Source organism: Ascidia mentula, chromosome 2 (genome assembly GCF_947561715.1).
Source record: "Ascidia mentula chromosome 2, kaAscMent1.1, whole genome shotgun sequence".
Lineage (NCBI taxonomy): Eukaryota > Metazoa > Chordata > Ascidiacea > Phlebobranchia > Ascidiidae > Ascidia > Ascidia mentula.
In genome coordinates this window covers 11,620,348-11,644,551 of record NC_138567.1, presented here as the reverse complement: position 1 = coordinate 11,644,551, position 24,204 = coordinate 11,620,348, and the positions used below count along the sequence as shown (strand labels likewise).

General features: G+C 39.5%; 2 protein-coding genes across 2 annotated transcripts; one reads left to right on the top strand and one right to left on the bottom strand.

Moving 5' to 3' along the window:
- Positions 1 to 3,917: 3,917 nt before the first annotated feature.
- On the bottom strand, positions 3,918 to 15,601 carry LOC145888873 (tetratricopeptide repeat protein 13-like). The gene is made up of 24 exons (XM_082979741.1): positions 15,344 to 15,601; positions 14,960 to 15,078; positions 14,692 to 14,767; positions 14,547 to 14,617; positions 14,315 to 14,485; positions 14,062 to 14,178; positions 13,626 to 13,819; positions 13,370 to 13,511; positions 13,203 to 13,307; positions 12,604 to 12,673; positions 11,848 to 11,966; positions 11,749 to 11,786; positions 11,520 to 11,613; positions 10,960 to 11,089; positions 10,844 to 10,895; positions 9,955 to 10,041; positions 9,543 to 9,617; positions 9,247 to 9,322; positions 8,849 to 8,967; positions 8,162 to 8,300; positions 7,654 to 7,736; positions 7,513 to 7,591; positions 7,219 to 7,298; positions 3,918 to 4,334 (listed from the first exon to the last, which is right to left on the bottom strand). The coding sequence occupies exons 1-24, from the start codon at positions 15,486 to 15,488 to the stop codon at positions 4,223 to 4,225; spliced, it is 2,493 nt and encodes an 830-aa protein (XP_082835867.1). The 5' UTR covers positions 15,489 to 15,601; the 3' UTR covers positions 3,918 to 4,222.
- Positions 15,602 to 18,073: 2,472 nt separating this feature from the next.
- On the top strand, positions 18,074 to 23,284 carry LOC145888364 (dolichyl-diphosphooligosaccharide--protein glycosyltransferase 48 kDa subunit-like). The gene is made up of 9 exons (XM_082979096.1): positions 18,074 to 18,243; positions 18,361 to 18,471; positions 18,790 to 18,926; positions 19,514 to 19,659; positions 19,992 to 20,133; positions 20,208 to 20,308; positions 20,542 to 20,689; positions 21,846 to 22,082; positions 22,418 to 23,284. Exons 1-9 carry the CDS (start codon positions 18,108 to 18,110, stop codon positions 22,571 to 22,573), a joined length of 1,314 nt encoding a protein of 437 aa, XP_082835222.1. The 5' UTR covers positions 18,074 to 18,107; the 3' UTR covers positions 22,574 to 23,284.
- The last annotated feature ends 920 nt before the right edge of the window (positions 23,285 to 24,204 follow it).

Below are 24,204 nucleotides of genomic sequence, written 5' to 3'. Positions count from 1 at the left end.
ATCTTCAAATATCTTCGCAAAATGTAAGGCGGGAGAATTTGTGATACATCATCGTTCAGGCGGCGTAAGGCGAACTCATGCACGTGACCCTACAGACAACCAATAGAAACAGGCCGCGCAAAAGCCTACGTCGTGGCATATGTAATAATATAATTTTATATCAAAGATTAGGGATGACTTCAGGAGGGTGTAAGGAGAATTCCCAAGATTTCAATGAACGAGGTTATAAACTAATATAATTGCTTCACTATCGTGACAAATATTTGCAAAAAGACTCGCACTTCCTTTATTAACAAAAAGAACAGCCTTCAAACACTGAAAATTCCTAGGGGATGTAAGTCCAAGGAATAGCACAAGAATAAAAGATATCCATGTTTTCTGGTGCTACAATATTGTTTACTGACACACAGAAAACTCAAATGATTTTCAAGGCGGAAGAAGTTGATTTGGCGAGTTTACTCAGTGAAAGTGCTTGCCCGAAACTAACAGATTATATTAAGACATCGTTGGCAAGGAAGTTTTTACCCAATTTCGCAGCAACTTCGCTCAATCGACCCAAATTAAAAAATAATTAACTTTTTTTGCATTACCGAAAAATTCCTTTGAATTACTTTAAACCTAGCCTGACTGTACTTTGTGATTATTCCTTTTTACTTCAATATTTAAATGGACATTTATCCCAACTGTACGTCAATATTTCAAAAAAAAATCATTTAACACAAGAGTTATGTAAGTATCATGCTCAACGTATATCAAGGGGAGACAGTGTTTATATTTAAATTTTGTTACATTTAACGCACGCAGTTCCAAAGCGGAAAGCGCCCATTCAAGCATCAATCAGTCGAGTTCTTTTTTGCATACTGGCAACTGCATGCCCACTCACATGAACACCGCCAGCAACCGACAATCGAAGTCAATGCATTTTCTTCTTTCGAAATTTGTTTGCTGTGAGCTCAGACCTCATTACATTACAAACCAGCACGTGGTACTCAATTAAAACTTAATTTTTAGACACATCAGACATCGTGGCCGGCATCGGCCAAATGCGACTCATTAGTCGAGCCTAGATTGCATTCACAAGGGCGTTTTGGCGCAAATATGGATCCCTATTAGGCTGCAAGTGCAAGCGGGCATCTCCTCCCGCTAATTTGGTTGTAGCGCTGCGACGAACTCCAAAGAACTTGATCACGCCGCGTGACTCTGGCGGAAGCCGGAAACCTGGCGTTGAATCACTTTTCCATTCCTCCCTGTTCGGTTTGGTTGCCAGAGAATTGACTCTCTGTTTTGTTTGCTATAATTACGCGTGTCTGCAAGCCCGATGATAAGTTGAATGCTTATAACTTGGTCGTGACATTAGTTGGGTCGCATTTATAGTCAGCGGTAGCATTGACACGGTCACATGCAGTAGAATTTTTCCTCATGTGCAATGGAAAAAGTGGTCAAAATAACCAAACGAACGCAAAACGCACGAAGGAAACATGAGTAAGAATATGCATGTGATTTCTATTCGCGACAAAATGACGAAAAGAAAACAATTATTGTGGATTGCCTTTAAGACTAAAGTATGTTTTAGGCACATTTTCCATTGCATATGAGGAAAACTTCCACTGCATGTGACCGTGAGTAACATTATGCGTTAGATTGCCTTTAAGACCAAAAAGACTACAGTATTCATTAATTTTGCTCATCATTTGCGTCATCCGAGTTAATCCCCAAAAAATCCCGATCAGTTTTTCCACTTGAATATGGATTTGGCACCTCGGTCTATATTGCCAGCGATATGAATAGGCACACTGGACCCACCGTGCAACTTCCAATGCCATTTGTTATTTGCACACCAGGATACTACCTCCAGGTGGCGCTTAGCGTTTCTACTGCAGTTATAGGCCAAAACAAGTTTCGGGCGTGAATCGAATTTTCCAAAAATAATCGACCCACTTGTTTCCGCGTCCATGGGTCCACCCTAAAGCGTTGGATACGAAAGCATTTATTTTTTTCTGCTATTTCATCACAAAAACGGCCACTACTTTATAAGGAACCTTGCGCAGTCGCTTGGAATTTGTGTGAACCCCGTTAAGGTGAACTGGATTCTTCGCACGCCAAGCGCTATTCGGCGAAAAGCAATTAATGTGTGTCAATAGTTGGCCCAGGCGGTTTTCAAGCGCTGGATTATTGGAACTGTCGGAATAGTTTCAATTTTCCATGTTTAGCGAATTATTTAGGTAAAAGTTAAAATGAGCCGTATATCTTTAAGGGTTCGTATCTTCAACAATACGTCAATCGATATTTATGTCCGGTACCAATGTTAAAAAAATCCTTAAAATTCTTTTACACCGTAGTACTAGCGATGGTTACACCGCCATTCGAAAACCTTTAAAGGGTTAAGCCTATTATCCAGAATTTCTTGAAACGATAAATCCAGTGCAACAGGCAAACAAGACAAACCGACTTATTTTTAGTGATAAATAACAAAGAGGCTGGAGAAACCAAGAGTTAACATTTGAAGAATCACGCGCTCGACAGGTGAAGCGAGTTCCCGCCTGATTTCAAATGTCGATTTCCCGCAAATTTGGCGCCGTTCCACCTGGGCTTGCCAAAAAATCGTGACGATATACGCGTTGATCACTTTGCACAGGACGGTTTGCCTGGAGGTCATCGGGTCGGGGCGTGCTTGAGACGTGCCCGACTGCTTGGAAATAGGTTATGGCGCGCAATCGATGGACTCCGCCATAATAGCGTCTACAACCCCATGCGAACTTTAACGAGATCGGTGATGGATGCTCGACGTGCGCGGGGCTTGGCGACTCCTTAGGGCGGCAAGGCTATTGAGACTATTTCGGGAGTGCTCGTCCTACGCGCACACGAAAGGTGACGCAAGAAGAATTGGACGCGTCCGGATCGTGCGACATTCCGAGTTAAAATATCACGAGATCTCCACCTTTGTGTAAGGGCGAGTTGTGGCAGCCGCAATTCACCCAACTTTTCTTGCAAAAATTGTATAATTGTGTATGTTGGATTAACGAGGACGTGCATGCAAGTCGTGCCGGCGACAGAACACAACTGCATTGTACCTTTGGTGGCACTCATTGTGTTGTTGCAGTAAAATTCTATGGCACTATTTGTTGGTTATTGTGACGCGAAAAGACCAAAACCCTTTCGTTAATTTGCTTTGAAAGTGATCCGGAAATCTGTTGGTTGATCCTATTTTTAGTTTTTTTTTACTTTAAATGCGTTGTTTCACTGTTTTTCGTTTTTTCAATGTTGTTCACAATTTACACCCTTTAAATCCACTGTAAAAGTTAAATTTGACATAGGATCATTGGGGGATGGCCTTTAGAAATATACGCCCTCTGTGTGCTATGGAAACAGGGACGTCATCAATCACAACGAGGGAAATTGGAAAATGACTAAAGCAGGAAATCTTCACCACGCCACAAACCACACTGTAATGTAATCCTGAATACAGAAACAGACAGAACCCCGTGTTTTCGAACTTACAGATATTCCTACAGCACGGCTTGCGTTGCCGTTTTTCAGCTGAATCTGATGCTCAAAACCCGGATTTGACCACGAAAATCTTTACCACCCACCAGCAGGTTTATTTGATCAAAGGCACAGGCAAATAAACTCGATTACATCATATGTTGCAATCGTTCCTTAGTATTATGGTGCAAGTATGTCACTGTGCAATTGATTTTGCAACTGGAAGGCGCCACCATGTGATTGGTGCCCGCTGCTTTTTAATTCCCACCCGGTTCGCATTCCCATTTTACTGTCGCCAATTTAAAATTTATTCTGCAATGACCGATATCAGACTGAATTGACCCCACCTTGTCCTCTTGCGGCTAAAACACAGAAAATCATGAAAATACTTTGTATTTTCGTAATGAAAGAATGAAGAAATTACAGTTCGGGCATGCAGTTCAACGCATCCATAGAAACCGTCGTATAGATGATAAATTACAATCAAGAGCTGCTCGCAATCATCAAAAAAAGTCGTTTGCGATTTAAGACGCAAACTGTGCTGATTGGACGCCGATAAAACAGTACAAAATGAAACCGAACTCACAACAATAAGCACGCGAAATTACAAAGAAATAACGACAGTTGATCTGCATATTGTGAAAGAATGTGAACGCACAGACACGAGAGAGGGCGTATAAAAAGGAAGCCTAAATCGGGTGCTCCAGCGCTCTGGAAAATTGCACCATAATGCATCGGATCAAGCAGAATCGCAAAAATTCGATAGATCGAGCTGCAGAACTTCAAGCATGCTGCGGTATGTTGGAAAGGCATCTGCGACTTTTTCCAAATGCGAAGCACTGTTCGAGAGCCTGTATTGTGGCAAATAGGGGTTAACTGCTGTATGCATGAAAAGGGAACTATACACGCCTTTTCCAAAATTCCTTTAATATATATATTTATTTCACCCTCAGGGCATAAAATACTTATGTTGTACTAGTTCATAGTTACTGGCCATCCCCCTAGTGTGCGCTAAGACTTCAAACGACATATAAAAAGTTGTTATCCAATAAGCACAATATTTTCCCTGTTGTTGGACACTGGGGGTCAAATTCCAAACCGTTTGATGAATTCATCAATTAAATAAGTCTTGAAATTTCATTAAAGCGGCTCTAACGCCTGCGTACCAACGTTATTTGGCGGAAACTTAGCTTGCCAGAGAATGAGGGCATCGAAACAGTAGCCAGACACCCGTATAATTAGATATTAAACGCCGCAATAGTATGCGCATAGTCCCGATGATTGACTCATTTGGCAGGGGACCGAGTCGATTTGGCCGCGGGCTGAGCGTGCTGGAAACCCCGCAATGCAATTAAAATTTGTCGATGAGTAGGGCAGGCGGCACGGGAATTTACAATTACGCCAAGAAACGAGATTTGACAACTGGGTGGCCAATGGACGGCCTATATTCAAGCCGTGGGGCTGAATTGCTGCCAAGACATTTTACGTTAATTGTGTGGCGAACGGAAACGGGGACTTTTGGACTATCGGGGTTTTGCAAGATGTGTTTTTCTGATATGAACGGGGCATGACGTTTTCATTTGCCCTAAATTTAATAATTCTGTACAAAACAATTAGCAGACTTTAAGATATTGGTGCCAAGACTTTTGAAAGATCTGCGCATTTTTTACATAATTCCATGGTTTCAAGGTTGATTACGTTTACCCCGAAAAATAGACTAACATGTTTTGTACAGTTTTGCCATAAATCAGATATGGAAGAACCATTCTATTCACCCTTGTCTGAACAACAACGGTGTGAAAGAAAATCAACGATTTAACCTTTAAGATAGAATTTTTTTTATGGGCACACGATTCCCGCCGCAAAAACATTCCGACTTCAGAAGCGCGATTACCACACGCAAAAAAATCACACGCAAAAAAACAATGTTTAGCGAAACTTATGACGGATCGTTGTTTTCCAACCGCAAAATAAGCGACAGCCAGAAATCGTGTTTCCTCTTCCCACCACAGTCTTATCCGTTACTTGGGGGACTGACAGTGCTCTACGACACCGGCATCCTAACTTATGGGCGTCGTTAATCAGGGACCATACGGCCCGAATTGGCGGCAACCAATCCCACACGTAAGGGTTGGAAGAAGGATTATACACGAGCAGCTGAAATGGCAAACATCGTGACAACCTTTGTGAGGAGCGGACAACAATTGCAGCGGAAGAGCTGGAAACGGGTTTACGACTTTCTCAATGCAAGTAAATTTCGCTGCATGCTGTGTGTAAGGAGAGATGGAAAAGAGTGCCAGCGTTTGTTGACTAAAAGCGAGAAAACATTTCACGAAAATTATCGACAACAACTGCTTGCTCCTGAATTGAATTACCGCATTTAAAATGATCTGTACATGGACAATTTTTATTACGTTTAGTTGGAATCTTCATCGTGTTCGGCTGCTTGCATTAGGACATCAATGTTTCATAACATGAACGTTATATTCGCAAATCTATCTCAGCTACTTAATACATCAATAAATGTGGTTTAAAACCAAGCATTTCAGCCCAGTCGGCTACAATTCATAGAGTTTTTTGTTTTGACCCCGCAGTCAATGGAAACATACTCAAAATTCATCGACGCACGAATACCTGATATACATTTTTTGGCATTTTGTGTTAGGTATGCGCTTAATAATGACAGAGGCCCGAATAACCAAGTGATTAAATCTTCACCAGAACAAATGGTTAACTCGCATTGCAACATAAACCGCAACCAGATTTCATCAAGAGGTAACAATACGACAGCGACCATATGTCTCGAAGAAAACACCATACAGAGAAATGACAGTCGTAAATCAAATCTGGAGTCACTCAATTGAAGATGAAACGATGGAAGAGTCGTTTCTGCCGTTTCCGACCAAGGAAACGAGGAGGGCTGGTTTGTGTGATGGCTTATCGCGGGGTTATGTTTTGTGGTGCGTGCAAGGGATTTCGACAAATTGCTTCTTCGAAGCAGGTACAATGCAATGTGACTATCCTTTCTTCTTTTGATGAATTCAATTAATCCATTTTGAAAGTAAAAGCGTGTTGATGTGAGGATCAGTTTTTTGTTTGTTACATCAATGCCCCAAGACACATTTCTTTTGTTTATTGTTAAGGTTAGTTTCTTGAAAGTTTTTTCGTATATAGAATGAAACCGGTATATAATGTTTGAATGTTGTCCGACACTGAAAGCGCACCGCATTTATCACTAGTGTTCGCCATGCGTCGCTAATCCCCATAAAGCAAAGTTCCGCCAAAAATACACACGCTCTCAGACGGCTGCAAAACCTTGGTCGGTCAAGGGTTAATCACCAAAGAACAACAAACTTTGCCATCAAACAAAAGGGTTTGGATCCACGCCATGGCACGACTTGGAATGATAAAGGCGCATAGAGGAGTCATCATCGCCTAAGGATGGTCATTAAGTGGTCAATCAGGACTGGACGGCGTGGCGCCGGCCCGAGACTAAATATACAGACAGGAACCGTGGTAAATTAACGTGACTACTTCCTTCAGGAAGGTTCTGAGATCAAATCGAATCCCAAGATGGCGCGGTCTTTTGCACTTGCGCTAACGTGCTGCGTTTGGGGCAATTGACTGCGCTGGATTTTTCTGGCGCTTCCATGTGTCAATAGGTTTGAGATTTATAAGTCGGTTTATATGTGTATATACGATGAATCTTGCTCAAAGGCCTGGCGTAATACTTACTTTTTCAACGACAACCAAGATCTGGTTGTAGATTTGAACTTGTCTGGATCAAATGTGGTTAGGGCGTCCATGAAGATGTCCTGCCAAAAAAATTATTTTAAACAGTACCAAAAAAGGCGTTGAAGTTATAAATGCTAAATACATCTGCTAGTTTGAATAGGAAACGCCAAGATAATAAATATTTTTATTTATATACGGTTCGAAAATTGATCGTGGGTGTGGTTCATAATGTTTTGCCCTGTTCTGAATTATATTACGTTTCTGTTACTGATGATTACTGTGCAAATCACTTACCTTTCCTTTGGGAATTTTCCCCGTGGTTTCACGTCCAAGCGCAAAAAGCAGACCGAGTGTTGTTGAATAAGCTACAGACCTGACCAATACACATGATATATGTTGGGATAACTGCATTCTCAGGAAAAAGGGAACACTTACGTTGTGCACTTGGATATGGGCGTAAGGTTGAGGAAATAATAGGCGAGAGTTAACACGAGGTTGATGAGTGACTCGGTTGCGTTCTGTGGAAAAACACATTTGAGCATTGTTAGGCTTCGCTCAATACTTTTGTACAGGAACGTTAGGTTTACAGGATGGTAGATCATGTGGCCTGGTTAGCCCAGGGTCGTGAGTACAAACCTCACCGGGAGCTTGATTTTTCAGATCTCGCTCCGACTTATCGGGGAAAGTGACTGATCCAACTCGGCTGCAATGCCTGGGCTGCCAAGCCCGAAAACCTCATGATCGCGATACGTTAGCTGTGATCGCCAAGCAAGGACCTGCGCAATGGGGCGATGCTGCCAATCATGCCATTGCATGAAATAGTACTGCGTTGCCAAATTTTTAAGTTATCTTTGGAAGATTAACTCGATCCTTCGTAAGTGATCAGTAAAAGCGAGGCCAAAAATATAACGGTTTCATTCTTAAGTCAGTGTCCTTGACTAACCATTGAGCCGTTCGACTTCCCCGACAGTTTCTTGTGGTCGTCGGCAATCTTCTGCCAAAGGAAGTCGAGTTCGCTGTGATATTGCTTCATCTTCCCCCACGTAAGCTTGCAATCTAATATCAACGTCACCTTGTGTTGTCTGGCACAGAAAAAACAACCCGGTCATTGTAAGTACATACGCGGAATAAAATGCGTTTCCACTCACGCAGGCAATAGTGCACTTTTACAGTGTGGATATAAGTTACATCTTTTGCTAGCAATCAGGCCTGCGGCTTCTAGGATACGATATCACTGGACCGCACATACGATACTAACGTATACTAACGATACTAACGTGAACTAACGTCATTCACGTATGGTGAGAATCCTGAAGCACTTATGCTAAGTTGGAAGGACTACATTAAACATTACATGGAAATTAAAGCAGTTTGCCGTTGTACTTATTTGACTTCTGACATAAAATAAACACCGGTCAGAAACCTCTTGCGCCATCTTGCGGGCCATATCTTGCAACGTTTAAACACTTTATTATGGAAACCGTCAGCCATAGGTTATGAACAACATTTCCCTAAAATGTTATTATTTCTATTGTCACCAACCTGTTTTGTCGCTAGTTTAAAAGGAATTTTTAACCGCAAGACATTTATTAAATCGGCTTTAATTTTCCGTTCCGGGCGTAGCACCTACGTGTCGTACTGCAACACCACGTTACATCCGTCCAAAGTTTTTTGTGTCTTTTCCTTTTTGCTCGCCACCTTGCTGGTCGCCATGACGAACGGGTCGGAAGTTCGCATATCGAAGTTTTTCTGTAGGGAAACAAGTAGTTGGTGTTGTTGATTCTTCGAACACGTTACCACATTTTGGATAGACCAGGTATACGAATAGCGGTAATTTGAAATTAGATTTAATAACTAATAAAGACTTCAACGCACAATACAACAACACATCAACCAATGTTGTAGCCCACACACCTTGCCAAAAAATGTCTGTAAAACAGTGACTTTATTTGGTGACGCTAAGGTTGTAAGAGCGAAGGAATCTAATTCCTAACGTTATCGAAATAAGGGAAAAAAATTACGATCAACCTTTTCGTTGTTGAGCAAATACTGGAAATAGTCGACGGGGTCATCACCACTCTTCAACTTAAAGTCCTTTGCCGGCCTGCATTGCAAAGATTGGCCAAGTCATAAAACAGGGTTACGGACAGGTAAGGTATAAGCTGATGAATGATACGTTACTCCTAACTTTAACATATGACAATATGAAATAACTTAATACATTTCCTGACAGTTAACGTAGGTGAACATGTTTATCTAAAGCAATGAAAGTTAACGGCAGAAAACGTGTTTTTAACATTGCTATAATCAACTTTGACACTTACGCAGTCGATTGGCGAGCAAGTAAATCGTACAGAGGAGAAAAATATTTTTCGAATCTCGGAATCGTGGAGTTGTTTCTGTGACGCATGGAGAGAAATAAATGCTTGCACTGCAACGCCAGCCAGCCACTGTCAAACTATTGCGCCGCTGACACAACTGAGTCCTCTAAGGTATTCAGGATGATATTGCGCATCGTACACATAATAAAATAAACGATAATTTGCATCCATTGAAGACTACGGAATGTGGGCTTTGGACTCTGAACGAAGGAAAAAATGTGATGTTCATTATTAAAATCTAGCAAAAAAATGTCGAAAGCGCGGCAAACTGCGTAACAGTTCATTGCACTAAATTGAAAATGGGGTTACATGATGACATACATATACGACACGAAACAAAAACCTGACGCCTTACTGTATCATGATTTTTTGCAAGTTGTAGGGCTTCGAGAGCTCGTTGGGACTGTCCATCCAAAATACAGGCGCATTGGGGTCAACGAATCTAAAGAGAAAAACAATTTTTAATTTTGAAGATGAAAGCCAAAGCTAAAATGCTGTTATACGTTAGAAATAGTAAACGTTTCGAACACTAACTGCGTTCATCATCAGTACTACAATGAGTGCATGCAAGAAAAGAGTCAGGGTAATAAAGGACTGAGCAGGCAGAAGGGAAACAGCAGCAGCACCAAAACGCAACAAGCCAGAGGCATGTCGCGTGACAACAACATGGGAGCACAGCAGCGACGTCATCATTAACGATTTGTCAGGCCGCTGTACGGACCCAGATGTTGAATAGGTAAAGAGGTTTTGAGCTATCATCCACGTTCAGAACTGGTTTGTGGTGTTGGATGTACAGTGTTTCCAGAATTAGTAATTGCACTCATTGTAGTACTGATGATGAACGCAGTTAGTGTTCGAAACGTTTACTATTTCTAATGTATAACAGCATTTTAGCTTTGGCTTTCATCTTCAAAGTTATTAACTCCAAATATTTTGCACCCAATTTTTAATTTGTTTAACAAAATTTACATAGCGCCTATTTTCATGCAGGTCAAATTGTCCGTCTCCCAAAATTAATTCAGGGCGTAGAAGTAGAAACTAACACTATTCTTTACATTTATTCAGCACAAGCGAGCATTACGACAAACCGCACATTTGCCCATTAAGTTTATTGCACTGGATATCAAGAAATTTTAGTCTAGTGACATTTTTAGCGAGCTCTTATACGAAAACAGCTTTATATTACACATAACACGCATGTATTTTCCAAGTAAAATAGTTTAAAAATACTTCTTACTACTCACCGAATCCATTTGATTGAAATGTCGAACGCATCGCGCCACGTAAACTTTTTCCCTAAAATATCAACATAAACAACGTAATTGGAAGCCTATTCATATTCAATAACTACCCAACACACCATATTTATTTCGATAACTCTTTGGCGCTGCCCAGAACTCGGCGACGGTTTGCGACACCTCGATCGCTGCCAGACCGGCCGCTAGGTGCGCTCGTGGGTTGCCGAGTTGAACGTCGGACAGGTGCAAGCTCTGAGACAGCATATAATAAGTTAGTTAATATTTTTGAATCATTGTTACTTGGTTTTCATATGCTTTTGGTAGTGTAAAGAAACGTCACTTTTCGAGTTGAAACCAATGGATTGTACAATTTACGCTTTTTATCTGAAAAAATTGCATTTCAGATACGTAACATACAATATAGTCTTCATCAGCACACAGTAAAACGTTTTGCAAAAACAATCCGCAAATATTGGGCATGTTTGTTAATAAAACTATGGGCGTATCCAGGGGGTGAGGGGGTTCCGATAGAACCCATGGTGGGATAACCAAAATCCAAGACCCTTCTCAAAACAGAAAAACTACAGCAATATTTAAAACCTTTTTTGCTGTTTTGGGCATTGTTTAATTTGAAATTAAATTCTTCCACTATCAGTCAGTTGTACAAAAAAGTGTTATTTACCTGCATCAGTGCCGTCTTCCCCGTATTGTAGGCGTGGCACAGCAGCTTCTGTCGTTTTAACGACAATGAGCTTACCGAAGGCTTCGAAATATCCCTGTCAGTTAAGAATATGTGTGAATGGTTGTTTATCGTTTGCCCAAGTACATGTTAAGAAATGAATTAAGACGAATAACACTAAAACCATCATCCCCCTTTGACTTTTTTAATTCCAAATTACAATATCACATACTTGATGCTGGGCTGAAGTCCCGGCTGTTCCGTGTAGTTCTGTAAAGAAAGAAGTTTCTATGTAGAAACATCTGCACAACCTGCATATAACAATACACACCTGTAAGCTAAACAGGATTTCGTACGACCAATTCTCTTTGAATCCAGTGGCGAGGTCGTCGTCGGGCGTGAATTCTTGAACGTCAACATCCAAATGTGAGTGAACATATCGACACCACTCTACACGTACAGGCTAAGTTGTTTGTAGAATGATAAAATGTTTGTAACATAGACACGTCTTTAGCCGTACCAGGGGTTTGCAACCAGGGTTTCAGGCGAAAAACGCACACCTTAAAATAGTTAAGTTTGTGTGCAAACAGAACAAAATTACGTGGAGGTGCGCACAGACTTGATCATGACATTAAAGGAGTCCTTGACGGGTTTGGGAACCACTGGGCTATACGAATGTGGCCAATCATGGATATTAACATTAACACATAACAATGGAGCCGACCCACAGACGGCATATAATGCTCATGGGTAACCCGAGTTTATTGTACATCAGAGATACGCAGAATATATGTAATTGGTATCCGGGCGTCTTTAGCCGTAAACATAAAATTTTACTGACAACACGTAAATCTTTTAGAGTGATCGTCTCATTTCTGTCAATTTATTAAATGTCAAGGCTGATGACGAGGCAACCTAATGATATACTTTTTTCAAAAAAATTACGTGTATGCGGAAATAAAAGGAAAATTGGTAGCAGTGATGCTGGTATTAAGATATCGTTTCGAGGTAATTGAAACCGAAACGGAACCGGAAGGTTGCTTGACTGGTCGTTACGCAACATTGGGAAAACACCACACAAGCTTACCACGCAAAAACATGGTGGTCGGGCAGATGTATTGTCCCTTGGGCTGTCGGACGGGTCGTTCCGTGGTCGCCTGCGTTAAAATGTGACACGTTTGTGTAAGATCAAATGTACCTCGAAGTTCGAAGCTACAACTGCAGTTAATATAATCACGAATAAAAGCAATCCTTAAATCAGTGGTGTCCAACCGAAAAGTTATGCTTATTTTTCAAAAAGGGCACACATATTATTATTTTTGATGTGAAAGTTAGTTTGCTGTATACACTAATGTTCAATCGGTAATTATGCTGTCATACAAGCGGATTGTGACGCCAATTTTGAACTGTTTTTCCCGTTTTCAACCTGACATTTTTCCGATTTGCGATGTTTGTGCAATCAGAAGGACTGCACAAATTGCTCCACTGGATCGCATGCAGCCCGCAGGTTGAATAACTGTCTTAGATGAATCCATCAGCCATTGCCTCAAATTGAGCAACGCAATGTATATCAACAAAAGCGTGGAGAATACATACGAAGCCTCTAAGGATGACGTTCAGTAGAGAATCATAGCCCACAGCAAAAATGAAACGCCGTTTGTAATATCCACACGTTACCATACTAACCTTGGTCATTTCCTTGATAGCGGGATAAAACTGCCCCATGCCAGCGTAGCAAGCACCCTTCATAAACTTGCACATCTCATTGAAAGGGTCAAGATTGGCACAATTCTGCAGAAGAGAGCCATTTGAGCCAAATGATCAACAATACGAAATGTTCAAGCAAATTGCACCTTAAAAGATTCCAGAGCCTCGTTTAGTCTCCCAATGTTGTAGAGGAGCATTGCTTTACGCTGGTGCAGCATGGGGTTAGTCTGGTCGTGGACAATGGCTTTGTTGTAATAGTCGATGGCCAACTGAAAGTTGCCTATTTCCCTGTAAAAACACGCAGTTATTACAAATTGATGTCAAATGATTTTACCACCACTTGCTCACAGAAGTGACAAACAGGTATTCATCAATAAGATAAAAAAGAAAAAAAAAGTATACCTGTAAGTCTGTGCAAGTCCCTGCATCACTTCCCAATGGTCTGGCTTCAGAGCAAGGATGGATTTGAAGACAGCGATCGCCTCATCAAACTGCCTCATGTTGTACAGGCAAGTGGTAATATAATGCATGGCAGTTATCTGGTGAGGTTGCAGTCTCAAAGATTCCTGCAGATCATTGTATGCCTCCTGGTACCTCTGCGAAAATGCACTTATGTTTTTAGTAACTCCTCTGTAAGTGTTCACTAAAACACTGTGAAGATGGATTCAAGCATTGGATATTCCAACAGAAAGCAACAATGTAAGTATGAGTTATAAACAAAAGTGTCAAACAAGTGGTTGGACTAGCATTTACAGAGAAATTTCTGTGGAAAATGACCGTGAATTATAATTGTGTGCTCTGATATTTAAATGATATAAGTAAGTGGGTATCAGGTTACCTCCATAAACACAAGGCTTATTCCCCTCATAAGGTAGATTCTGTAGGAAGGAGAAAGCTTCAGAGCTTCTGTGTAGTCTTTAAATGCTTCTGTATGCTCTCCGAGAGAGGAATAGGCCTGTAGAAAGGTAATAGGCTTTTAAAACACATACACAAATAAAGTATAGTTATGATCTCGGATTTTTATGTTCCTAATTAGTTACAACGTCGCAATGCACAATTTCACCAAATTAACACAGTCATAGCAAACTTACATCTGCTCTTGTCTCATAAATTTGTAGCTTGTCCTGACTTCCTGACTGATGCAATGCACTTGTGTAGTCAGAAAACGCATGATAGTAATTTTTTTGATCTTCCAATCCCAGTTTGGCGTATGTCATACCTCTACCGTAGTAAAATGCAGCACATGCTTTTTTGCCTTGTACCTGGAAACAGGTATTTTTTTACCCAACAGCATTGATGACTCGAAGACCAAAAAATGGTTACCTCTATCAGCTTTGTGTAATGTTCAATTGCAGTATCTAAGAAATTGCTTTTCAACAACACGACTCCAATACCTGCAATCAGTCATAAAATGATCATGAAATCTTAATAAATCTGAAGTTTTACAGCAGACCGAAACTGAGCTTACCCATTTGCAAAGTGTCTTTTTTTGTGTCACACAACATTGGTACCATGTGCCTGTTCACCACTTGTTGGGCATATTGCTGCAACAGCAAAAAAAAGAAGGTCAATAACATAACTCAACAATAGTTTCTAAGACTTGTAACCGACAGACAGGACCCTGGACTAAGTTTACGATTTGTATTGAGATCAACCAGGGTGAATGACTCACAATTTTGACTCACACTCACAAACTTGTCTATTACATTAATATGGCTTTGCACGAAGTTTCATACCTCAATTTTCTCATAGTCTAAATCTTCTGATGAACACTTGTTTATAGCAAGACCATTTACATTTTTTGAACAGTCTGGAACGCCCTTGCACAGATTGGTGTGTAGTTCCCAATCCAAGCCTGAGAAATAATATTAAGACATTTTTTGATAAAAGTATGAATTCAGGGTTCTCAAAAAGGTGCAAAATAATGATTTCATTTGTTTGTCCACACATTGAAATTGCACAAAATGCTTGTGTAGCTGCAAAAAAAGAGGCTTTTGCATAAAACATGTCATAATTTTTTTATCGCTGCATGTGGACAAATCAACAAGTATATTAAAATTAACATAAAAGTACATCCAAAAAAGTTAGAACTAAATGACAACGAATGTGTAGAGGTTTACCTTTTCCTATGTCACAATCTTTCGAAGTGGATGCAAAATCACAAATTGTCACCTCAGCCAATGTCTCAGTAGTTGCTGGGAGTGATATAGAAATGCTGGATGCCAAGCACAGAAAAACATAATACATAAGCTTTCGTCTGCGCATTATGGGCTCCACGCGCAGAAACAGACTATCCAGAAAATCCTTTATTCTACGGGTTTTTCAGTTCAGTAACAAATGTGGGCAAGAGTAAAATTTAGCCAAGCCTATAAATTGCAAAAATTCGCAAACAAGTAAAGGTACTCAACCGTGACGACCCACCGGTTTCTGACAATAAACAACAGACGTTCCTATCATCCGGGCAACATGGTGTTAACATTTTTTAAAAACATGTTTTGCTTTAATAAGCATCTTCAACAAAGTAATCATAAAAGTGAAATGGTTAAACGGTAAAACTGTCCAACAATGCAAGCTACTGATGTTATCACACTGGATGGCACTTCACTTTGAGCAGGAAAATGCTACTGCACCGGGTCACAAAGTTTTTTTCTAAACTTGAGCCATAAGTTTTGTGCCCTTTATCTTCATGTTGGCCTATGTCTATTTGGTCCATGGGCGGTTGTTGTAAAACATCACAGAGTATACAGCATTCCGCTACCTTTGGTCTTTTGTTGAATTTTGCGTGGTGTGGATTAGTTCGTAAATCGTAATGGCGAAGTAATGCACTTTTGTCGCCCATGGCATTTATGGTGTTGGATGTTTACAAGCAATGCCACATTTGCAGCAGTGTATCCAAGGAAATATGACAGATGCTGGCTGGCTTCCAGAACATTAGTGTTTTATCCCTTTGTGATGGCCCCTCTTGTAATGTTTTATCTGACCAACTTGGCCAATGTGGTCAAGACAAGTCACGTTAATTTATTACGCCAAAATAATGCAGAAAAGAGGTGTAGGCACAAGTTATTTATGTTGATCTTCTTTGTGCTGTGAGGAACATTGTGGCTTTCTTCGTTGGTAAGATATATATTTTGTTTACGATTTTTGTTTGATTTGTATTAAAAATTTGTGCCCGTTAAGTAAAGACGTAAATAGGTTTAAAAACAAATTATAGCACCACATATCTCAGCGAAAAAACGCATGACTTTAGAATAAGGGTCCGCCGAAAAGCAAGTTTGAATAAAACCTCCATTAAACATTCACTACTTTCGCCAAAACATTCACCCAAAAGGGATTCAAAATTACTTTTTTTATGAATGATGTGAAGGCAAAATTTCCAACCAGGATTTCGTGTGTGCTCATAGCTTGATAAATGCTTTCAAGGACTGATTGTGTTTCTACGTCACTTATTTTACCACATCGGGATTTGAACCCAGGATATCCTGACCACAATTATTGGATGACGTAATCCGCAAGAGCACGACCTCTTGTGGTAGCCAAGCTGAGCGTCGTAAGCATAGCGCGGAATTACAGTGTTGGAATTTCAAGCCAACAACATACAGACATCGGGAGAATATTGTGATAATATTTTTGTGAATTTTGCACTGTAAATGAACTTCTCGTCGTCCTGCACTGCGAAGAGCAAATTCTAATACTTCCGATTATTTTATGTAATCGGTAACCTGTATGCGTATCCAATTTTCTTCGCTTGAATTTTGCGTGCAGTGCGATATACATTGTGATTGACCCACCATCCCATGAATTAGGATACAGAATTGTGTCCTACAGTGGAAATTGAGCTAAAACATGCTTACCGTTTTTTTTTTAAAGTTTCGTTACAATAAACGTAACAAGCAATATTTATGCGATTGGTCCGGCAAAAATTACGAGATGTATATGCTAGGCCTACTATCTAAAGCAGAAAATACCTGTTCAAGTTTTTTTAATAAAGATCCAAAGTACCCGAATCCCAATTGACTGAACAGTATCTGGATATCTTTATACATTATACTATTCATTATGCTGAGGTGGTTTGGCTCGTTCAGACAAAACAAAAAATGTTATGACAATTTATTCAAAGATAAGCCATATGGTGAAAAAACAAGCATTCGCCCAGAATTAATTTCTTATCGAGTTTTAATTTTGTCTAAATTACGTACACATTTCCGGGTTTTCGGTATTGACTGGTTTTGGAGTTTTTTGGGGTTTGTACGTTTAACTTGTAAAACAACAGAACAAAGCAATTTGAAAAAAAAAATGTCATTCTTTCTTTTCGAAAAACGTTTCCTAAGACATACTTGCAATATTAGGTGCCTGTAGGGAAAAGGGCAACACAGAAACCTACGTGTGATTTTGTGACGTCGTAGGTCCTACAGAAAACAAATACATGAACGTAATTTGAGATGCCGTACAACATTTAGAACGCTTAATGTACAATTTTGCAATATGAATATATTATTATAGGAAGCGTAATTTAAAATATACACCTTTTTTGCTTTGCAATGTACGAAATTACTATAACATGCAAAAATTTTGAACGTGTTCAAGCATGACTATCCTACGCGGCATAGAACAGCTTGAAATAAGTCACCGGTGCAGCCTTGATGACGTCGATACTTACACACGTTGTGATTATTGGATTCTGTCGTTTGCGTGTTTCAAGCTATTAGACTTGTATCACAAATGGTAATTGTGAAAAGTGTTAAAAGCACAGGGTCGCAAGATACATATGCAGACCATCAATAATGCACAATTATTGTTATTGTCCCGCTGTTGACCAATGATAATAATTTTTGTGTTTTTATTCTAGAGAATCTAGATTTAGGAAAAGCATATACGATTGGCACAATGAGATCCTTAACGGTACTATTACTTGTCATTAACCTTTGGTTTGTATCTGCCAAACTTGGAAAGAAGACATTGGTTTTGTATGACAACTCTGACATCAAAGCAACGCACTCCATATATTTCAAATCTTTGACAGGTAAGCTCTTGTGTAGCCAACTTTCAACTGTAAATGTTTCTGCTTTTGATAGTGATGTAAAGTCCAATTTTAATTGCTCACTGTTCTTATTTATTGCTCACTGTTATCTTTTATTAGACCGTGGATTTGAACTGACATTTAAATCTGCTGATGATGCAAGCCTTGAACTGATCAAATTTGGAGTTCATGTTTATGACAATCTGGTCATATTCTCACCATCTGTAGAAGGTACTAACAACAATGAAAAGAACATTTAGTAGAAACCTGGTACAATATTATGCAAAGCAAAGTATATATATATATATATATATATATATATATATAATAAAGCAAAACAGATATACAAAAATCTGTGGTGTAATGTGTCTCAACTTCAGTTTCTATTCTAAATAATTTTTTGCTGGTGTATCAATGCTCAATGGTAGGCATCATTCCAGGCCAGTTGTTCCAAGTTCTAGCAAATTGTTAAAGAAGTATTTACGTTCCGATATGGTTCTCGATTTTGTTATTTTTCGTTCAATGCCACTATCTTTGTTTTTGGTGTAGACTTCGGTGGAAGCATCAAAGTGTCAACCATCACAGAGTTTATTGATGGTGGTGGTAATGTATTGATTGCGGCAGACTCCAGCATTGGAGATCCAATCCGTGAACTTGCATCTGAATGTGGTGTTGAGTTTGATGAGGTATGTTTAAACAGATGTATACAGTATATACTCTTTTAACAATGACAACCAGTAAAACTACTTGCTTAGTAGCTGTAGAGGAATCTGGCCCTCGGTTAGGCATTGTTTATGTATCTGCGACAGCAAATTACTTTGGTTCGTTTATAGAAGATTGAAATCAGCAGATTTTATTGTAAAAAATCGATTCGATTATGTAAGCGTCGTCAGTTTCTGCAAAAATTACGTAGTAGTAGCAATAAAAGCAATAAAATGCACACAAAAACACCCTTGCAACTGAGAGTCTTTTCTTTACGCCATCACCTCAAGCTCACACTGTGAACTACAGTGTGGTAAACGAACCTATAGTAGGTGATAGCGGAGATAAGAAAAAAACACGCTCACACATGATAGTAAAAACATGAAGCACAAACGAGTGTGCCAGAGGCAATGAATGCGACTGAAAATGGGAAATAATTAGTAAAAGGTAAAATCGAAATGCAACCAGTACTCATATTTTTTTGACGTACAATATCAGTTTTTTGTGCCACATCGAAGATAAGTTTATCTACCAACAAGTTTTGCAAGCTTAATACCAAATTTGTGTTTAGGAAAAAACTGCAGTCATTGATCACCACAACTTCGATGCAAGTGACCGTGGTTCACATACCAAGCTTGTGGTAGACCCGAACACCCTCATCAAGTCAGAAAACATTGTTGGAACTCCTAAAGCCCCGATTCTATACAAGGGAGTTGGGTGTGTAATAAATTTTGTGTTCCTGTCTAATAGTTCTTAAATGCTAGTCTACACTGTATTTTTTTGCATATTAAGTAGTATAAAGTGAAAACACGACAAATGATTTTCTTTGACAACTGAACTGACTGTAACTTCTCATGCCTCTTTGCAAAACTGCGCAAACTAATCTATTGTAATCAATAAGCGTCAGCAGGCTACAGCAATTTCACTTTCATATGCTTTGAAAAAGAATTTTTCAAAAAAAAAGAGTTAAATATACTATTTGATTCAGAGCATTGTTTAAAGAAACGCTGTTTTAAATCCATTCTAAAAAATAATTTTTGTGTGTGCAGAATGGTCCTTGATCAAGAGAATCCACTTATTCTTGGCTTGATGAAGGGTTCCCCAACATGTTATTCATACTTCCCAGATGATAACATTGACCAGTATCCACTTGGTGTAGGAACCAGCACTGTACTGGTTGCTGGTCTTCAGGTTGGTCAAATGCCCCCCCATTACTTCTGTTTATGCCTCAATTGTTGTGGATTAAACCATTTAAATGCACTTAGGCAAGGAACAATGCCCGAGTGGTGTTCAGTGGTTCTTTATTGATGTTCAGTGATGAATATCTCACTTCAGGTGGAAAACACAATGCTGATGGTTCAAAGGCGTAAGTTTTTGTCATGGATATCATATGTGTAATGAAGTGTTGACTTTTAATGAATATGAAACATTATTATTTGGTGCACTTTTCTCAATGTTTTTGACACATCTTTATTTCTCAGCGCTTGTTAACTATAGTATTTCTTACTGGCAGTACAATTGTTTGATAACATTATACTACTGTGTCTCCACAGTAATGTGCTCCTCAGCGGTGATTAAAACTAATTTCTATGTTTGCAGCTTTTCAAAATCGGGAAATGAGGATCTTGTGAATGCACTCAGCAAGTGGGTTTTCCAGGAGGTTGGAGTGCTTCGAACTGGCAAGGTAACTCACCACAAAGTTGGAGAAAAATCCGCACCAGAGGCATACACCATCATGGAGCAAGTCGTGAGTACTGTTTTGTTGTAATCAGTAATGTTCGCTACATTTGATGATAATTTTATGTGGCAAACATTAAATTAGCCTCGTAATATATGGCGATATGCACACAAAGCACTAGGTTTGACAACAGGATCAGCCTGGTTGTTGCTTGGAATATATTTCACCCTGGTGGCATCATCAGTTCCTAAGTTACAGTAAACACAATAATAAAATGATTTAAAATGTGTCTTATTCAAATAGAAACTTAGTAGATATTATGTTTCAATTTAATTGCCCGGTTCCTGTTTTAGACACTTTATTAACCAACTTCCTCTTTCATGAGTATCTGGTAGGCCTGGGATTGTTATATTATGTGTATAGCCACACCTCTCAACAAAACTCCAGCATTATCTTGATAAATTTATTGGTTCTTATCTTCGTTACACATCGACAAGAAACGATAGCGGCTTAGTTCAATGCTTTGACTAATTTGTTTACGTTTAATGAAACATGTTTGAAATCCTGACAGTTTAAATTTGGGGCATAGGTGTCAGTTCAGTCACAACCAAAGGGGGGCATATCTAGAATTGAATATGGCAGGGGGTTCTTAATAGAGGGAATTCCCCACTGGGGATGAATTTTGTTTTAATAGTAATGGTATGTTTTAGTATTTCTGTTGGGGATTTTATCTTTGACTAGGCAGAGGTCAGTAACCTACAGCCATACCCAGCCTGCCCGCAAATCGCAATACTTACATAATTCGCCAAGAGATATTGTTTTATAGTGCAAAATATTAAGATAATCTAGGTAAAAAAATCACTTGTAAATGAGGTTAAACTACATTTTAAGAGTGAAGAAAACAATATTGTTAGTGGAAAAATGGAACGGCTCGCTGATACCTTGCAGAGTTTGGCTTTGCCCCACAGCTAGGGAACAGTTTTTAGCCCCTAGTTTATAGGGCCCTTGAAATAGAAAAGATTCCACTAGACAATAGTATAAGAAAAACAAGCGTTGCATCTAACATCCATTGCACTGATTACAGCGTGTAAAACTATTGATTCTGTGACTGATCACACCATTCCATTTTACCCCACTGTTATGTAATGCACAAGCATAACATACAATATAAAATCAAAAACGTTCCTCATAACCAAATGTAATTTCAAAACTTCTCTCGTTACAGCATTACAGCATCGTCATTGAAGAACGCACGGAATCAGGAAAATGGGTTCCTTACACAGGCAACGACGTTCAGATGGAATTCGTGAGAATCGATCCATTTGTCCGCCTCCCCCTTAAACTGAACAAGAAGACTGGAGCTTTCGAGTTAGAGTTTAAGTTGCCTGATGTTTACGGTGTTTTCCAGTTCAAGATCGACTACACTCGTCTCGGCTACACCTTCCTCACTAGCGCCACCCAGGTAAAAATTGGTGACAAGGTTTTGCGGTAAATGATTCTGATAGTTGTGGTTTAGTAAATTAACAGACAATTTTGTTTGTCCATTTTCCGTGTGTTTTGATAGTAAGATAGTGACCACCATCGCACATTTCTAAAAAAAGTTCTTGGAAAATGCAAAACGTTTGTTTTGATTTTTGCCTGCACTTTTCTATTTCTTGGTAAATAAAAATCATTTGAGCTGATTATTTTTCCTGCAAATATACCTCAGGCCTGTTGATCCCCCGGAAACTTTACGCAATGAACTACATAAACTTCTTTCATATCACCGCGCCTACATAACTAACACTTTTCGTCCAGGTGTCAGTGCGACCTCTGCAGCACACACAATACGAACGCTTCATCACTTCCGCCTACCCGTACTACGCCAGCGCGTTCAGCATGATGTTCGGCGTCTTCATTTTTTCCCTCTGCTTCCTCTACCACGGAAACTACAAGAAGAGCAAGTCCGAGTAGATTCCCTAGGGAATGGGAAGCTTGGGGAAAAAAGACTAAAAAAATAGATCCAAAATATGTTCGCGCGGTTCGGCGTGGATTGGACTCCATGTTATTTTTACAGATGCGCAAAAGCGTAGCTATTTTGTCACAGTGTCCGATTGCTTTTTTTTTAGTATGGCTGTGTTTTTTTTGAAAGTCTATTAATCGCGGTGTATTGAAAGTGGCATTTTTGGCCGAAAAATAATGTTGTTATTGGATGAATACATCGGTTAATATTTATTATTATCCCTTTAATATCAATCCCGCGTTGAAGCCACTATACGACCAATAGTTCAACTCCACACGAAACCGGCATGAAACGCCGAATATTCAGAGTTTTCTCCGTTTCGTTGTGTCTTGTGCCGCGCACACCGTAACCTTATATTTTTCTGTTACCCGCCACGAACATTAAATGGTGTCGCCGATTTCGGAGCAAATTTCAACGCTATGTCGAAGTGCAATGTTGTTGCAAATTAATTGTTCAGGCCAGTAGCCCCTTTCACTCTTAACGGCTTAACAACCATTGTGTTGGCAACGGGTGGTGGAGGAGATCATTGTATTTTGAAGCAGCTGAACGTGCCGTGGCGAATTGCTTATTCCCGTAATTCTCACGTCGAACTTGTGAAGCGCGATTTGTTCGTCGATTTCAAATGTCTTTTCTCGACGAAAATAAATCTTTTGACAGTTTGGACCAAACCCGCCTGAGGAAGTTTTTCGGAAATTTCGTTGCGCCTGAGTGAGTTCATTACGAGGCACGAAGACTAGCTAAGCTTCCGTATACTTTGGTTAAAGGTATTTTTACCGTTTGGTGAATTCCAACCTGTTTCGAAAAAACAAGTTTTAAAAGAATTTAGAGTTTGTTTAAAGAAGGGAACCAGAAACTCAGGGTGAATGAAATAACAGTCAAATATTCTTACAAAAAAATTATTTATAATTAAAATCGAACGGAGTTCTGACATAAATCCGATATCTCGGCATAAGAAAGAAAAGTGCTCATTTTTCAGTTCTTGCCGTTGGTAACTCTACCTATATTTTCGGTAAAACAAATTTTTTTTTTTTTTTGAAGAAATAATACTTGTCCGAGTCCACGTGAGAAATCAAACTTGACTGCGCAATCATTTGTTGTCGAGGCCAATGTTTTTTTATATCACAGCGGGATTCGAATCCAGGTTATCCTAACCACGAATACCGATCAGGATATCCAATGGGTATGTGGGTCGTGCGCTTAACCGATGTTGGCAATTGTCCGTCAGTCCAGGGATATGGCTTCCTTCATGTTTGGTGCAACTTTAGCGCCACCAATCGAACAAAATGCATAAAGCTTGTATACTCCACATTATAAAACAAGGGATTTAAATAACACATCCATAAATTGCACACTAAATTAAAAAGCAGCTCTTTCAAGGAATTTCAGGGAACATAAGAACATATTTATATATAGCTCTATGTACAGATAAATTTTAAACGTTTCTAAATTTATTGCCAATTTCCGCTATGGCTACAATTGGCATGGGATCAACTATCTCCTGTTTTACATCGACCTTAAAACAATCCGGTCCCCACAGAGTTTTGGATCAGCTTCAAACGGATCATCTTCCATTAAACCAGCT

What these genes read in the sequence shown, in the direction of transcription:
- LOC145888364 (XM_082979096.1), top strand. Translation starts at nt 18,108, where the DNA reads ATGAGATCCTTAACGGTACTATTACTTGTCATTAACCTTTGGTTTGTA. An exon ending in ACACCATCATGGAGCAAGTC is followed by an intron (nt 20,690 to 21,845) that starts GTGAGTACTGTT and finishes CTCTCGTTACAG; the next exon opens with CATTACAGCATCGTCATTGA. An exon ending in TCCTCACTAGCGCCACCCAG is followed by an intron (nt 22,083 to 22,417) that starts GTAAAAATTGGT and finishes CTTTTCGTCCAG; the next exon opens with GTGTCAGTGCGACCTCTGCA.
- LOC145888873 (XM_082979741.1), bottom strand. Translation starts at nt 15,488, where the DNA reads ATGCGCAGACGAAAGCTTATGTATTATGTTTTTCTGTGCTTGGCATCC. An exon ending in GGAAGACGGCACTGATGCAG is followed by an intron (nt 11,090 to 11,519) that starts GTAAATAACACT and finishes ATGCTGTCTCAG; the next exon opens with AGCTTGCACCTGTCCGACGT. An exon ending in GAGTTATCGAAATAAATATG is followed by an intron (nt 10,896 to 10,959) that starts GTGTGTTGGGTA and finishes TTGATATTTTAG; the next exon opens with GGAAAAAGTTTACGTGGCGC.